A 17,394-nucleotide genomic window follows, 5' to 3' on the forward strand; every position below is an offset into this window, starting at 1 on the left:
TGCTCTATAAAACAAATAAGAATTTACATTATTTGTAAGTAGTTACACATTTTTGGTCAGTTATCTTGAGGCTTGATTTTATGCTTTGTTAAGGCAGGCCTGTGGAAAACTCAAATTATTTATCAAGCCCTCTAATTACTTTTCTCCCTGGTACCCAGCAGTTGAAACCCAACTGTGGCTTTCTCCTTTCTTTGTTTCCCTCCTTAATTTCCAGCCACACTGGCATTCCCGAATTCTATGTTTTGGCTCCTTAAGCAAAGAAAATAGTGGCTTTCTGCTTATCTAGCCACCACATGCCATGCTGCCTGAGAAATGCCCTCATCAGACAAATCATAAAGATTTGGATCTTACCTAGTGAGTCTGGTTATATTTTTTCACTGATCAGATCCTTTTCAGTTTTTGCCTCCTTTTGTTTATTCTTCCTTGTCTTAAAACAGTTGTTTTTAAAAGTTTGGTCCACAGTTTATAATTGTTATTTTCAGTTGAATAAACTTAGGAACATTTTGTTGTTTTATAAAACATTTTCCTCACCCCATTTATATCCCTTTTACTCCTTCCTTGTCAACTCTCTACCTGAGAAGCATCCACAGTCTTTATTTTTATGATTATGATTTTGTTTTTTCTGTTGTAGGTCAACATATAAATGAAATCAATCCTTGGTATCTGGTATCTTTTATTAAGCATAATGTTTTCAAAATTTATGCATGTCGTTGCATGTACCACTAGTCTATTTTTTCTTTTTTTGTATTGCTGAGCAGTATTGCATTGAATGAATAAACCACAGTTCCTTTATTCATCTTTTTTATTGATGGGCACCTGGATTATTTCCAGTTTTAGCTCTTATGAATACTGTACTTAATATTCATGTAAAAGACTCCTTGTGGGTGTACTTTTTTCTCACTTTACCTTGCACAAAGACCTAGGGATAGTATTGTTGTGTTAAAGGATATATGTGTTTTTATCTTTTAAGAAACTGCCAGCTTTGCAAAGTGTATCATTTTCCATGCCCACAGGCAATATGTAAGATTCGGGGTGCAGATCTTATTTTTCTGTCCAGATTATATTCTGTTATATAATAGAGATAATTTTTAATGTAAATTTTAAGTTTCTGGTAAATAATTTTGATAAGCAGTCCTCTACTTTTAAACTAAAAATACTCTGACTTAGAGATTTCAAGAGTGATATGGGTGGCAGGGCCAAGATGGCAGAGTAGAAAGACACTGAGCTTACCTCCTCTCACAAATACACCAAAATTCACAAATATCTGCAGAACAACCATCAGTGAAAAGGAACAGAACCTACCGAAAAGATCTTTTACAACTAAAGACATGAAGAAGGGACAACAATGAAATGGGTAGGGGAGTGGACTCGTGATATAATTAAGTCCCGTACCCCTGGGTAGGCAACCCACAGACTGGAGAATAATTATATTGCAGACGGATAAAGAAGATTTTTTTTTTTTTTTTTTTTTGCGGTACGCAGGGCTCCCACCGCTGAGGCCTCTCCCGCCGCGGAGCACAGGCTCTGGACGCGCAGTCTCAGCGGCCATGGCTCACGGGCCCAGCCGCTCTGGCATGTGGGATCCTCCCGGACCGCAGCACGAACCCGCATCCCCCGCATCGGCAGGCAGACCTTCAACCAGTGCACCAACAGGGAAGCCCAAAGAAGATATTTTATATATATATATAATGGGACATTACTTAGCCATAAAAAAGAATGACATACTGCCATTTACAGCAACATGGATGGACCTAGAGATTATCATACTAAGTGAAGTCAGAGAATGACAAATATTATATGATATCACTTACAGGAAATCTAAAAAATAATGCAAATGAACTTATTTACAAAATAGAAACAGACTCACAGATATAGAAAACATGGTTACCAAAAGGGAAAGGGTGAGGGGAAGGATAAATTAGGAGCATGGGATTAACAGATACACACCACTATGTATAAAATAGATCAACAACAAGGATTTACTTACAGCACAGGGAACTATATGCAATATCTTTTTATTTTTAATTTTATTTATTTTTGACTGCGTTGGGTCTTCGTTGCTGTGCGCAGGCTTTCTCTAGTTGCAGCAAGCAGGGGCTACTCTTCGTTTCGGTGCATGGACTTCTCATTGCGGCTTCTCTTATTGCGGATCATGGGCTCTGGGTGCGCAGGCTTCAGTAGTTGCAGTGCACGGGCTCAGTAGTTGCGGTGTGTGAGCTCTAGGGCATGCGGGCTTCAGTAGTTGTGGCGCATGGACGTAGTTGCTCCGTGGAATGTGGGATCTCCCCAGACCAGGGCTCGAACCTATGTCCCCTGCTTTGGCAGGCGGATTCTTAACCACTGCGCCACCAGGGAAGTCCTATGTTCAATATCTTGTAATAACCTATAATGGAAAAGAATCTGAGAAAAAGCATATGTATAACTGAATCACTTTGCTGTACACCTGAGACTAACACAATATTGTAAGTCAGCTATACTTCAATTTAAGAAGAGAGTGATATGCTTTATTTACATAGGCAATGTTCAACTTTTTCAACTAGTTTAATAGCTCTAAAAGTTGGATGGTGGGTGAGTGTTTTGATGTAATTATTCATCTTCATAAGTTGTAGATGTTTTTAAATTACTTAAATTCAATTTTTTAAGGGCTAGACACTAATCATGAGAGTATAAAATTTAGAAATCTTTACATGGCAGTAATTTTTGCTTACATGTTACTGTAATAAATACCTGTGAGTATGAACAAGAGAGTTTTAGTTCATTCCACTAGAGCACTGAGCTAATGTCAGGTGTTTCATTTGAGTGTCTTCTTGATGTGGTTACCTTTGTTCTGTGCTTTGGTCATCAGTTGTATCCCTTATGAATGCTCTTTTGCAAACTCATACTGTTCATCGTGGGACTGGGGAAAGTGAATGTAAGTAGGTAAGTAAAAGCTGTAGCTGCTAGTAGAAAACCTGTCCATATATTAATTAGCAGTGTCATTTTGCACACAAAAACTTTTTCATTGAGTGTCTCCTATGTATTTAGCACTGTAGGTGAAGCAGAATGAGAGCTGAATGTGGGCTTTGGTCTTAAATTAATTTGAGACCCCATGTTGGATGGTGTTCTCTTAAGAACAATATAACTTCTGTGCTGTGCGACGTAGATTTATAAGTATAAATATTAAAGAGAGGACCTAGTAAGGATTAAGGAGGTTGGTCATGTTTTACAGCAGAGGTGGAATTTAAAGTGTGCATAAAATCAGTAAGAATTAAGTGTAGAGGAGACAGAAGTGCCAAGAGGAATAATAAGAGCAATAAGTGTTCATGAATAGTACTGTGTACAATGAATGTGCCTCATGGGTACAGTTGAGAGTTTGAATGCAAAACACTGAATGACAGCTCCTTGAGGGGCAGGGTTTCTGTGTCTTGTGCATGTCTCTATCAACAGTGCCTAGAGTCCTCCCTAGAGCATGACACTGTGTATGCCATAATAGGAAATTAGCGTTTTTGACTATTAGGGTTAGAAGCAGTGAGGCAATTGTAACTGGGTTTTCAAAGGCTTTAAACATAGGAGGGACAAAACCTAGCACAATTGATGGTAAACATTTGTGGAACAGAGGAGTAAATATTCAGTTTCGGGTTGAAGAATTTGGGATTTATTGTGTTGGTGGTGGGGCACTGGAAGTGTTTACTTTTTAAATCTGGGGGTAATATGTTTTGAAGATTTGTTTTAGGAAGACTATAATGGCAGGATATTATTAGGTTAAATATTTTGAAATAGTGTTTTAGGGAGATTCAGAGAGACTCTAGCAAAAGAGTCTAAGTAGGATATCATGAAAGCTCAGAATAAAAAGGTGGCAGTAGGAATGGAAAAGCTGCTTCAGGAGACATTCATAAAGAATACTCAGGGGCCTCCCTGGTGGCGCAGTGGTTGAGAGTCCGCCTGCCAATGCAGGGGATACAGGTTCATGTCCCGGTCCGGGAGGATCCCATATGCCGCGGAGCGGCTGGGCCCGTGAGCCATGGCCGCTGAGCCTGCACATCCGGAGCCTGTGCTCCGCAACGGGAGAGGCCACAACAGTGAGAGGCCCGCGTACCGCAAAAAAAAAAAAAAAAAAAGAATACTCAGTATAAGGATAGTGGAGGGAGAAGAGAAGAGAAAATCAAAGATGATGCCAGTTTGACCTGAACTATTATAGTACTACCTCTAGTATTAGAAATATTAATAATTAGGGTCCAAAGGCATATGAGGAAGAAGTGAAGGGTATGTGAAAAGCCTAGTTTCAGAGATGGGTTTAAGATGATGGCAGGAGAGCTGAATGAAAGCTTCCAGCAGGAATTTGATGATTCAAGATGCAAAATACAGAACTGAGCCTAAAGCTGGGAGTGTGCATTTGGAAATTGATCATTCAGATGGGATAGTCAAAATCATAAAACTGAGTGAGCAGTTGAAGGGGTAGAGCATAAATTGAGAAGTTCTTGGACTGAAGAGCAGGTACTTTTAGTTTTTCACTAGAAGGGGAAGTGTTAATATATAGAAATAGGGGCCCAAAGATTAATGTCAGCAAATCCCAGGGAGGCAAGGTGGTTAACAGTATTGGATGCCATAGAGCAGGGGTAGGCAAAATATGGCCCATGGTTCATCACCTGTTTTTATAAATAAAGTTTTATTGGAATACAGTTACTCTTTATTTGTTTACATATCGCCTTTGACTCCTTTTGTGCTACAGTAGTAGAGTTGAACAGTTGGTAAAGAGAGGGTATGACCCACAGACATAAAATATTTACTGTTCGGCTGTTTATAGGAGAAATTTGCGGACCTCTGCAATAGAGATCTAAGAAATTAAGACCAAGAAGGGGCCTTTATGCTTTATGATTAGAATAATCTTTGATGACATGAAAGAGTTCAGTTTTATCATATAAACAAATGTTTACTGAGAGCCTTCTTTGTGACTGGCATTGGGTTTTGCTGGTGTGGTCTAGGAAGAGGCTAGATACTAACAATTGATTCATTAATGAGTAAGTACATGAATTGAAAGGAGTGAAGGTAGTCAATATAAATTTTTGTTTTGTGAATTTAGAAATAAATGAGTGGGAGTTTGAAGAGTATATGAGGATGGGATTTTAAAAAATGAGGAAAATACAATGGAAAAATTTTTACAGAGTTCCTTTGAGAGAGGCAGAGTGTGTTGGCATTATAGGAATTAATGGTCTAAGACTTGAACACAGGGAGTACACAGGCTTTATTACAGGAAATGAATAGAATTGTTTGTGGAATTAAGAATAGTAATTGCTCACACAGCTGTTTTTAAATAGCAAATTGTGTTAGGTAATCAGCAAAAATCCACCAAAATGTACTTATGCAGAAGCTGCTTTATTGGTACTGACTTATGATCCTGATGGGTACTATAAAAATAAACAACCTAAAAACCTCTGTATGCACTTTTCACAGTGGTGTGGTACTGTATGTTTTTTGTTTAATGTGCAAGGGCAATGTAATATTTTCATCTTTCTTTTCCTGCACCAAACCCAAATATAATTGTCTTGTTGAAGAAGAGCAACAGCATGAACTTTGTGAGCTCACAGAGCAATGAGGTGTGTTCTCATTGAAATGAGTAGTATCTGTTTGATGCTTCTCTCTTTGTCTTCCTCCTCAGACAAAAATGGAATGTTTTATTGTATGGTTAGATTAAAGTGTACTAATTCATTTGTTTTCTGTTTTTTCTTTCTGTATTTTGTTCAAATGTATTTCTTTCTTTTGGATTTGGCTATTTCTTAGGACTCCATTTTAATTTATTGGTTGGCTTTTTAGTGACACCTCTGCATTTTTTTCCGCTTTGGTAGTTTCTCTCAGGTTATATATGTCATTAACTTCTCCCAGTCAATTTAGAGTTAATATTCTACCATTTCACATAAAATGTAGAAATCTTGTAACCTTATAGGTCTATTTACCCCCACCCCTGCCTTCTTTTATGCTATATTTGTCATATGTACTACAGCTAAATACATTGTAACTCCTGTGAGAGAATGTTACAATTTTTATATAAATAACTTTTAAAGACGTTAAAAGGAAAAAAAAATTTCTTACATTTACTATTTCTCATGTTTTTTCCTTCCTCAAGATTCAAGTTTCTCTCTGATAACATATCCTTCAGCTTGAAGAACTTCTTTTAGTATTTTGTACTGAAGTTTTGCTGGTAACAAATTCTTAATTTTATTTTATTTGAAAATGTATTTCATCTCCATTCTTGAAGGATATTTTTATTCTGGCTGAGATCCCCATGCCTCAGTACTTTAAAGATGTGTTTCCACATCTGGTGACATTCATAGTTTCTAAAGACAAGTCTGCAGCATTTGAATTGTTGTTCTTCTGTATGTAATGTGTCCTTTTTCTGTCCACTTTCAAGGTTTTCTCTGTATTTTTGGTTGTCAGAAATTTGACTATGGTATCCTGCACATGGTTTTCTTAATATTTATCCTTTTGGGTTTACAGAGTGTCCTTAACTGGTAAATTTCTGTCTTTTAACCACATTTATGAATTTTCTGGCCATTATTTCTTCAAAAATTTTTTCTACCCTAGTCTCTTTGTTCTCTTATTAGATTTATTAGACTTATTAGTCTCTTATTAGACTCTCTCTATGTTAGACTTTTTAATATCTTCCTTTAGATTTCTAAGACCCAGTTTATTTTCTTTTAATTTTTTGTCAAATTGAATTATTTCTATTGATCTGTCATCAAATTCATTCACTGTTTACTGTCATCTCCATTCCTTTCTTAAACCCATCCAATAATTTTTTTTTTTAGACTTCAGATATTTTAATTTTTAAAACTTTCATTTGTTTTTTGTGTGTATGTGTGTGTGTTTTCTTTTTCTCTGTGAGATTTCCAGTCTTTTCATTCATTACAAGCATATGTCCTTTACTTGATTGGGTATAGTCAGGTACCTGGTTTAATGCCCTTGTCTGAAAATCTCAGTAGCTGGGTCATCTTGAAGTTGGCCTCTCTTGATTATCTTTTTCTTTGAGATTGGATCACATTTCATTGTCAAGGAGTTTTGGCTTGTGTTATAGATATTATGAATGTTATTTGTGGAAATTTTGGTTTCTTTTATGTTCCTCCAAAGAGTTTTGATTTCTGTGTTTTAGTGAGCCATTAATTGGATCAGACTCAGAGTGAAAACTCTATCTTGCCTGAGGTTAGCAGCTGCTCAAATCTCAATTTGATTTGATTCTTTCAGCCTCAACTGCAAACTGCCCTTTGAATGTGTACATCAGGGCTCATCCAAAGACTTGAGCAGAGATGTGCCCAAAATTTGGGACTCATCTTTTCTGCCTCTCTCCTTTTGGGGATTCTGTCCTTACTTTCTGGTGATTATGGTTGTCCTGCTCTTTCCTGTTTTTCTTCTATCCAGAAAGATAGTAAGTTTTCTATTGGAATTTTAGTTCCTGCATGCTGTGGCTGCTGCTTGCCTGTGGGATGAAGCTTTAAAATGGGAAACTCACCTGTGCTGATCCCTAAAGCTGTTAAAAGGAGAAACTCATTTTGGTCTCTTCTTCCAAGTTTATATTCCCATCCAAAATCAGCCTGGTTTTGTTCATTCTCCTGGTAGACCCTTTAGGTTTACTCTTAAGGTGGAGTCTTTATGTAGTTTGTTTTATATTTATATTTTTTCTCCAGAATTTATAGTAGCTGTCCGTAGGAGCATAGTACATCATGTTGGAAGCTGAACTCACTAGTTCAGTTTTGAGATTGCCTCCAGCATATTTGCAATCTGCTTTAAAAAATAATACTTTTTAAAAATAATACTTTAAAAATAATAATTATTATTATTTTACTAATTCTTGGAGATCTACTTAGATTGCTAGACATCCCTTTTCTATTTTGAATTTCTTTTTTTAACCCATCTCTAGTTAACTGAATTCTTATGATGGACTGTCATGTGAATGCCCTAATTTTATATGTGCCTTAACCACTTAGTAGACATTTGAATGCAAAATACCACACTTCTGCGAAGTACCAGAAGTACGTAGAGATGAACAAGGTATGTTCCCTGTTAAAAAGTTTTATTGGTAGGGTATATGTGAAAAATAACTGTCAATGTTGAAGACAAAATAAGTGCAAACTACTTTCTGAAGAAGTGTGATTAATATTGACTTAGTTGATGGAGAACACTTCTCAGAAGAGAGGACATTCGATCTTAGACTGATTCAAAATTAGAAACTCAGGTGGAGGAAAAGATAAGGGAGGATATTCTAGGACTAGGAAGCAATAGGAGTAGAATATGAATGTGTGACAAGGCTTGGCATGTTTGGGGAGTGACTAATGTCTTGATGAGGCTGGAACATTGAGTTTTCTTTTTTTTTTAATTTTTATTTATTTATTCATTATTTATTTTTGGTTGCATTGGGTCTTTCTTTGTTGCTGTGCACGGGCTTTCTTGTTGTGGAGCACAGGCTCTAGATGCGTGGGCTTCAGTAGTTGTGGCACAGAGGCTCAGTAGTTGTGGCTCACAGGCTCTAGAGCGCCGGCTCAGTAGTTGTGGCACACTGGCTTAGTTGCTCCGCAGCATGTGGGATCTTCCTGGACCAGGGCTCGAACCCGTGTCCCCTGCACTGGCAAGCAGGTTCTTAACCACTGTGCCGCCAGGGAATCCCGAGCATTGAGTTTTCTGAGAAATATAGTATGTGTTGAAGCTGAAAAAAGTAGATTGAGGCCACCATGAAGAATGCCACGCTCAGGAGTGTGAGTGTTATTCCTGAGGCAGCAGAGGATCATATTTGAAAGTGAATGGATGTGATCCAACTTGTATTTATGGCAAGATAATTGTGCTGGCAATGTTAACTGCGGAGTGGCATGGAACATAATAGAAGAATAAGCAATACACAGGACCTGAATCAGAGCAAGGGATAGTTACTCAAAATATTGCCAAGGCAGAAATTAATACAATGGGTAACTGAGTGGTTAAGGGAATATGAAAGATGTGTTACCAAATTTAAGAAATTAGGGCGGGGCTTCCCTGGTGGTGCAGTGGTTGAGAGTCCGCCTGCCGATGCAGGGGACACGGGTTCGTGCCCTGGTCCGGGAAGATCCCACATGCCACGGAGCGGCTGGGCCCGTGAGCCATGGCCGCTGAGCCTGCGCGTCCGGAGCCTGTGCTCCTCAATGGAAGAGGCCACAACAGTGAGAGGCCCACGTACCGCAAAAATAAATAAATTAAAAAAAAAAAAAAGAAAGAAATTAGGGCTTCCCTGGTGGCGCAGTAGTTGAGAGTCCGCCTGCCGATGCAGGGGACACGGGTTTGTGCCCCACTCCGGGAAGATCCCACATGCCGCGGAGCAGCTGGGCCCGTGAGCCATGGCCGCTGAGCCTGCGCATCTGGAGCCTGTGCTCCGCAGCGGGAGAGGCCACAACAGTGAGAGGCCCGCGTACAACAACAACAACAAAAAGAACAAATTTAAGAGATTATTGCATTTCTAACCGCATTTGTAAATATCCCAACATCATGCTGACTACATGAAACTTCTGGAACATTTTTTATTTAGAGTACTTTTTATAGCAGTGTACATTAGGCTGTACTATAGTGAATACAAAGTGGTTTTTCTTAGGACATGTAATGAGGTTATTTCAAAGCTGTGATATTGAATGTCTGTGTGTGGTTTAGCCACCAAGCCTAGTGAGGATTTAGGTTTCTCTAACACTTTTTAAATAATGTTTGCTCTTTGGGGGTAGTTACTTGTCTAGTTCATAGAGTCATTTATAGTCTTAACTGTTTCTCATTGGAATTTTTAAACTACTATTCATTTATTTAGAACATTGGTTTCGATTATTTCTAAAGAAGAATGGTAAACTAACAAATAGGGAACCAGTTTCAGCCCGACTTATATTAAACTGAATGTATTATTTCCACTTTATACATTTATTTCTTCCACAAATATTTATTAATGCCTACTGTGTGTCAGGCATTGTTTCAGGCAACAAACATAAAATATTGAACAAAATAGACTACACTCTTGTTTTCCTGGATCTTTCAGTCTACTGGGGGGAAAAACCGATTGTAAACATCCCCCCATAGTATGATATTTGAATAGAGAGACCTGAAGGAAATTAGGGGACCAAACCATTCAGATATCTGGAGGAAGCATTTTATGAAGAGGGCAAGTGGCAAGGCCCTAAGGAGGAAGCATGCTCAGTGTGTTAGAGCAAAAACAGGAGTCCATGTAGTTGAAAAAGAGTGATCTAAGAGAATGAATAGTAGGAGATGAAGTCAGAGAGGTGGGAGGTGGAACCCATGAAACACTGTAGACCAGTGGATTTAATACTGAATGAGATGGGTAGATTTTGAGCATAGGATTGACAGGATTTGAGTTGTTTTGAAAAGGTCATTCTAGTTCCTATGTAGAGTATACACACTGTCACAGGGTCAAGAAGCAGGGAGACTCTTTAAGAGGCTATTGCCATAATACAGAGGTGATGGTGGCTCAGACTAAAATGATCATGTTAAAAATAGTGAGTCAGGCACTTCCCAGGTGGTCCAGCAGTTAAGACTCTGCCCTCCCAACACAGGGAGCTTGGGTTCCATCCCTGGTCAGGGTACTAAATCCCGCATGCCACAACGAAGATCCCATGTGCCGCAACCAATGACCCAGTGCAGCCAAGTAAATAAATAAATATAAAATAAAATAAAATAAAAATAGTGAGTCATAGTCAGATTTTGAAAATGTTTATAAAGTAAATCTAATGGGATTGTATCATTGAGAGACTGAATAGGAACATTTTTTGCTGAGACTTATCCAGAGTTGGAGAAGAGGCATCAAGCGTTTTTCCTTTTTTTTTTGCGGTACGCGGGCCTCTCACCATTGTGGCCTCTCCTGCTGCGGAGCACAGGCTCCGGACGCGCAGGCTCAGGGGCCATGGCTCACGGGCCCAGCCGCTCCGCAGCATGCGGGATCCTCCCGGACCGGGGCACGAACCCTCGTCGCCTGCATCGGCAGGCGGACTCTCAACCACTGCGCCACCAGGGAAGCCTGCATCAAGCCTTTTTTAGAGTGGACTTCTTTAGTGCCTCTGTGGAAGAAAACATCTGGCATTGTTGTTTAGGTGCAGGGCTTTGTTGTTTAGATTCCAGAAGAGTATGGCAGTTGCTTTTAGGTGCACTGGGTGGGCCTTTTCTTGTTTCCAGAAATTTGACAGCCAGATAGTTTAGGGGAGTCTTGGAGATGGCTCAGGAGCTTTGACAGGGTTATTAGAATGTCTCTTCAGACAATCAGAGCAAATCCTCAATATACCAGGTCACTACATAGATAGTTCTCAAGGTGGTACAAAATACCTGCTTGCCCTTTGAGAACTTAGTTTCAATCCCTGGGCATTAGGCAGTTTTTTATTTTTCCTAAACAGATAGACCTGCCATTTCCTTTTGACCTTCTACTCTTACTTCATTGATTAAATCACTAGAATGTCCTGTTTAATTGTATATTTACAGGACATTTATATAGAGTGATGTGGCTAATAAAAATAGCATAGTGAAATCACTGTTTGGAAGTTAATTTCAAAATTAGTCATTTTCTTGAAATTAGTCATGTTTAATTATCTTATTCTAGTGTACTTTGGCACTAGAATATCCCTACTTTTAAAGTCTTAGTTCTCATCAATTCCAAATAGAAATTGTGATTAATTTTAAAGATGACCTAAAAAGGTGATTCCTTTTAATCTTTCTACTGGTCGTATTTTCTTACATACTTTAAAAAGAGTCAAACTTTTTAATTTGACAGTTCATTTTACAGAATCTCAATTTTTTTAGTAAAAAAAAAATTTCTGTAACCAATGTTATGTACTTCATATGAAGCAGCAGGTCTTATATTTCCTTACAATTTCAACATTTCCATAGCTTTTCTGTTTTATTTGTTTTTCGTTAATGTGTAGCATAAAAACAAAGGATTTGCTTTTATATTCTAATTGATTCTGTTTCACAGTGAATTTCTGGAAAAACACATCGGTAGATTTATTTCATAAGTATCTAAAATTTGAGAAATATAATAAAAAATGGTGGTGGTGGGTTTTTAGGTGTATATTGTTTTACAATTGATTGCAGCCTTTGAGTCTGATCTAAAGGAATATCATTACCCGACAAATAAAATTGGGTGAAGAAACTACTGAAGAGACACATCCATAGCTTTGGTTATCTGACATAGCTATCTCCAATCAGATTTCTTTTATCAAATCATCTATTGAATCATCCTATAGCAGATGGCAATCCTGCAAAGTATATTATTTTTTCCTTATTTATAACAGTGTTGGGATTTGATATTTTTGAAGTACATTTTATTTGCTAGAATAAAAACTTGATTTCACTGCTACCAAAAGCTGTGTGTGTGTATGAAAGAGAGAAAGAAACAGAGAGAAAGAGAGGTATACAATCCGCTGTGCTCTTCCTCCCAGCTTTATATATGTCCCTTTTCCACAAGGAATAACTCTCGGGCATAATACAAAGCAAAGTGGCTGTATTGACTTGTTTTTCTGAAAAGCTTTTTTTTTTTTTTTTTTTAAATTTATTTTTGGCTGTATTGGGTCTTCGTTGCTGTGCACAGGGTTTCTCTAGTTGTGGCGAGTGGGGGCTGCTCTTTGTTGCAGTGCACGGGCTTCTCATTGTAGTGGGTTCTCTTGCTGTGTGCGGGCTGTAGGCACATGGGCTTCAGTAGTTGTGGCTTGCGGGCTTAGTAGTTGTGGCTCTCGGTCTCTAGAGTGCAGGCTCAGTAGTTGTGGCGCACGGGCTTAGTTGCTCTGCAGCATGTGGGATCTTACCGGACCAGGGCTCGAACCTGTGTCCCCTGCATTGGCAAGAGGATTCTCAACCACTGCACTACCAGGGAAGCCCTGACTTGTTTTTCTTATAGCTTTGCTGCAGGGATATCCTAACTACTCTTCTCTTGATTTTGTGTATCCCCCACCCTGCTTTCCCTTTCATTACTTCTCTGCTCTCTAGACTCCCCACCAGTACCTGAAATATTTTCCAATTCCAGACGTGTTTCTCCCTTCACCCTCCTTGTAGTCTAGGGTGACAGAGTCTTTGGTGATAGGGCTGGTGGTAGCAGGTGGGAGAGAAGGAGCTGGTCAGCAGCTTTACTCCTCATTCACCCCTTTTACCTCCAGGTAGGTCTTGTCTGAGCCTCACCAAAGCTTGAATAATGTGTCATGTACACAAACCCTGTACTGTTTTTGAGCCCCTGGGGGCCCAGATTGGTGGGGGGGCAGTGTGGAACAGGTGTATAGGGTATAGAAAAGTCACTACCCCCAAAAAATGTTTCCAGTTTTTGCTAATGGCTAAAAAGCTAGAGAAGTCTCTAGAATTTTGTGCTAGGAGAATGAAAGAAGTAGTAGGATAGAAGCTGTGAGATAATTTTATATCGATTCAAGAAAGAGAGCACTTTCAGTCAAAAAAGATGGTGGCAGTAGAGAGGAGGCAGGCAAAGTAGTACCTGAGTCCTTCATAGGAAAGAAAGTAATGCTAGATGTTTTACTTGGCTAAGTTTACTCGCTCCTCCAAGAGTCTTGCTCTCTGACATCTCAAAAACTTGGTTACACCTTGTATTCCTTCTTCAGGCTCCCAGCCTCTTAGGGAAGTGCCTGTATGTGTAGTAATTTATGATTTGCTTTCAGTTACTTTTCCTATTAAATGTTTCACAAGAGAAGGAAGCAGATTGTTCCATTGAATTCACAAACCAGTGTTTTTAGATATACGGTCTAAAATTTAATGTTTGTTCTTTACTGAAAAATGTTAAATAAAATATTAAGCCTTTTAAAATGAGGCACATGGAATCAAAATATGTATTGGATTTTAATTGGTTCCATTCAGAAAAGCAGGTACTTAAGAGATTCTGTATATAAAAGATTAAAAAATTATCATTTAAATCTCTATATTAGTTAAATTATTGGTTAACCCTTTAAATTTTGTTGCAGAGAAATAGATTAATTAGAAAGTTAAGCAAGACTCAAAAGTGTTTCTACTACTTAATTATTCCTAAACTTTCTGTTACATCTACCATTTTTAATCTGTAAGTTGAGGCACTAGCATCTCAAAAATTGTTGAATTGGCATGTGTAGACTAGAAATAGCAAGGAAAGAAAAATATATGGCAATGGTGATTCAGACATATCTTAATAGAAATGTTTTCCTCCTAATTACTGTATTGCAACTGTGGTATATTTTCTTGTTGATAAATAGTTTTTCAGATTTTGATCAATTTGTATAATTTCTGTATTGTTTATTTTCTGTGTGTAATTTCTTTTTTCCTGGTTACCTTGGTCTTGTGGCTGAAGCTTTGGAAAGTTTATTACTCCTGTCATATTTCTATGTTTGTACAGCCATTGTGTTGAGCAGAAAGGAGTCGTTGATGCTAAAGGATGACTCTTGCCTTTGTCAGTGCCAGCCACGATCTTCTGTTCAGAGTCTAGATACATTAACAATAAAGCTGTAGAGCTCTGAGTTTAAATCCTAGCCAGATCCTTCTTATACTGTAGCATCCTTTGAGCCCTCTACATGTCTTGTATCGTTGGTATGTAGTACTCTTTAGTTGGTGGCTTAATTAATAACCATTTTATTTAATTAATCTTTGCTCTTCTTTCATGTTGTGGAAGTAATTAGTGTCACTTGATGAGAATTAAGTATGTGTTTTCACAGAATTTCATTTATCACTTAAAAATTTGTCTGAGATGTTTTCTATAGCAGGCACCCATATATTTTCTTTTCCAAATGTATTTAAAATAACACATAGCCCCCATATTTATTAATTATTTGATAAAAGACAATTCAGAGTCATAAAATGAATTATCTTCATTAGAAATAGGATCATCAAAATAAGTTTGCATTGTATGTTCTAAATCAATGAAAGTTATGTTTACTTCCCACCCTCCGGCCTACCATTCTGCTTTTTATGGATTTGTCTACTCTAGGTACCTCATATAAGTGGAACCATATACTATTTGTCCTTTTGTGATTAGCTTATTTCACTTAACATAATGTCCTCAGGTTGTAGCATGTGTAAGAATTTCTTTCCCTTTTGAAGCTGAATAATATTCTTTTGTAGGTATATACCACATTTTGTTTATCCATTCATTTGTCAATGGACATTGAAGTCACTTCTACATTTTGGCTATTGTAAATAATGCTGCTATGAACATGGGTGTGCAAATATTTGAGACCCTGCTTTCAGGAGCCAATTTACTTTTGCATTTTACTTTGGATACATGATATTTTAAAAATTAACTCATTTAGAAAAAAAGTTACAAATGGAAAGTATGATCTTTTTAAATAAAACTTTTCCTAAAATTATTTGCAGCTTTGTAAGTAGCTTTATATTAATGGATTTTGTAGATTGATAGTAGTCTTTGTCTTGGATTGGGTCTCACTGGAATCCTATCTGCTATTCTACAGTGTTGATTGCAAAGAAAATGCTTGGAAAATAGACCACAGGTAACTGGATACTGAAGAAATATTTAGTAACAAAGTGTGTTTTTACGATACTCCCCAGACTTGTAGAATCTTTCTTAAATCTAGAATTTTAATAAGAATTCTCCAAGAATGAACAAAACAAAAACACTTTTTTGTTGTTGTTGTTTTTGGTTTTGTTTTGTTTTTACATATAATCTGTGTGTTTTTAAAGCTTCTGATTCATTTGAAATTGTGCCTAGTGTGTTGTTTATAGTACCCATCTTTTCTCTGTACTGTTTTTGATATAGGAAGTACAGATTCATAAAAAGAATAAATTAGGGTCCTACTAACTGAATTAGTAATTAGTGTATTTTACTTTGGGTACTGACTTCCTTTCCTTGCTTTTGTCACCTAGTCCTTCAATTGGCAATTCCGTCCCTATGAAAAAGCCTTGGGAATCGTGGCTAGTTACTGGAGAATTTGTAGCATTTAACTTAGTACAGACCACTTCTCATCTAAATCACAGAAGACTTCAAGGAATTTTTTTGAATAAAAAGAGGTTCTAAACTTAACAGAATGTTGTTTTTGTAACATCTAGAGTTTTCTCATGCAAGAATGAAACAAAAAAAGTCAACCATTTGTATTTCATCATAGAAAGAATCTCAGAAGGGGTTGGGAAAGTGTACCCTGTTAGGAGTCAAGGATGAGAAAAGCTGGTCTTCAAAACAGAAAAGGGAGAAATGGCTGGATTGAGAGATCTCCAACTCTTTCAGATTTTTCTGGGGATTGATTGGAAGGTGAAAATAATGGAGCCAAAGCTTCAGAAGGTACATTAAGGAGGATAGTGAATTGTTTTGTTGTTAATGGTAATTTATCCTTGTCACATTGAGTCTTCCTTTGCAATTTTCTTAGGAGTAGATCTACTCATTTAGAATCAGATTTTGGAGGAGATTTTATTAGGATGAGTTGTCACATCATTTTGATTAGTTTTGATATAATTAATGTTGATTTGATATGGTTTGATATAGTTTGATTTAGTTTGATGTCTTCAGTTAAGAATAGCTACTCAGTGCTTTGATAGAAACCAGTTTTATTAACTTGAGCACTTGTTTGACTTGCTTCATTTTCTAACCCTTATTCACTTGGTATATTCATGGAGGCAGTACTAAACTTTAGAAAGTTGGGGGTGGGGCATTCATCTACTCTTAGAAGTAGCAGTGGGTGGAGACAGAGGTGGAGAGACCTAGATTATGCTCTGTTCAAAAATCTCCAAAGACCTACATTGGCAATGTATGTAGGGCATTGTATACAGCAGTGATAAAGATACTCCCAAGTAACTTATTTCTGCAGGTTTCTGAGGCAGGGATTGATACACAGCCAGTTCCAATCAAATGCAGATACCACTCACTGAATTGTATTATCTGCTATACCAAACAAAACCCATCATTGTATCCTCTTGGATTTATATTGTTTACTTTCTTCTCTCCTTAGGTATGGATGAACGAGGAGGTACGACATCCTGGGGAACAAGTGGTCAACCAAGCCCCTCTTATGACTCATCTAGAGTAAGTTTGCTCATCAACCCTTCATTAAAATTGTAAAGATAATTTGGCAGAATAAGTAAGTTCTTTCATATGTGAGTTCTATTTCCTAAGAGAAGTGAAGATTAATGTATTTTATGGGACTATATTAGAATACCCAGTACCTTCATAGTAGCTTTAATTCTTTCCCTTAACTGTCATACTATGGGAGTTCACTTTATGTCCTACAATGAAAGAAATATTCTTGATGCTATTTCTACACCTCAACTACTTGTAATACCCTTTACTAAAGTTGGAAGAGCTTGGAATGCCTCACTAAGTAATCTCTAAACATAGTCATTTTTCTTCTTGTATTGTTTATTTGCCTTGAGAGCTCTCAGATGACCAGCTTCTAGTCTCCCCTTTCACGTTCTTGCTACAGTAGTCATCAGCAATTTGTATCAGGGATTCTA

At 37.6% G+C, this 17,394-nt stretch overlaps 1 protein-coding gene across 1 annotated transcript in view; it reads left to right on the forward strand.

The window, feature by feature from the left end:
- Nucleotides 1-17,394, forward strand: part of TCF12 (transcription factor 12) — a gene marked incomplete at both ends in the record, with an annotated part of 385,872 nt that overhangs the window by 137,945 nt on the left and 230,533 nt on the right. The window contains one exon of the mRNA XM_079701343.1: nt 16,893-16,966. Within this exon, the coding sequence (XP_079557469.1) occupies nt 16,893-16,966 (74 nt within the window). The remainder of the gene's footprint in view (nt 1-16,892; nt 16,967-17,394) is intronic.

The sequence above is a fragment of the Hyperoodon ampullatus genome (assembly GCF_949752795.1).
Source record: "Hyperoodon ampullatus genome assembly, chromosome: 3".
NCBI lineage: Eukaryota > Metazoa > Chordata > Mammalia > Artiodactyla > Ziphiidae > Hyperoodon > Hyperoodon ampullatus.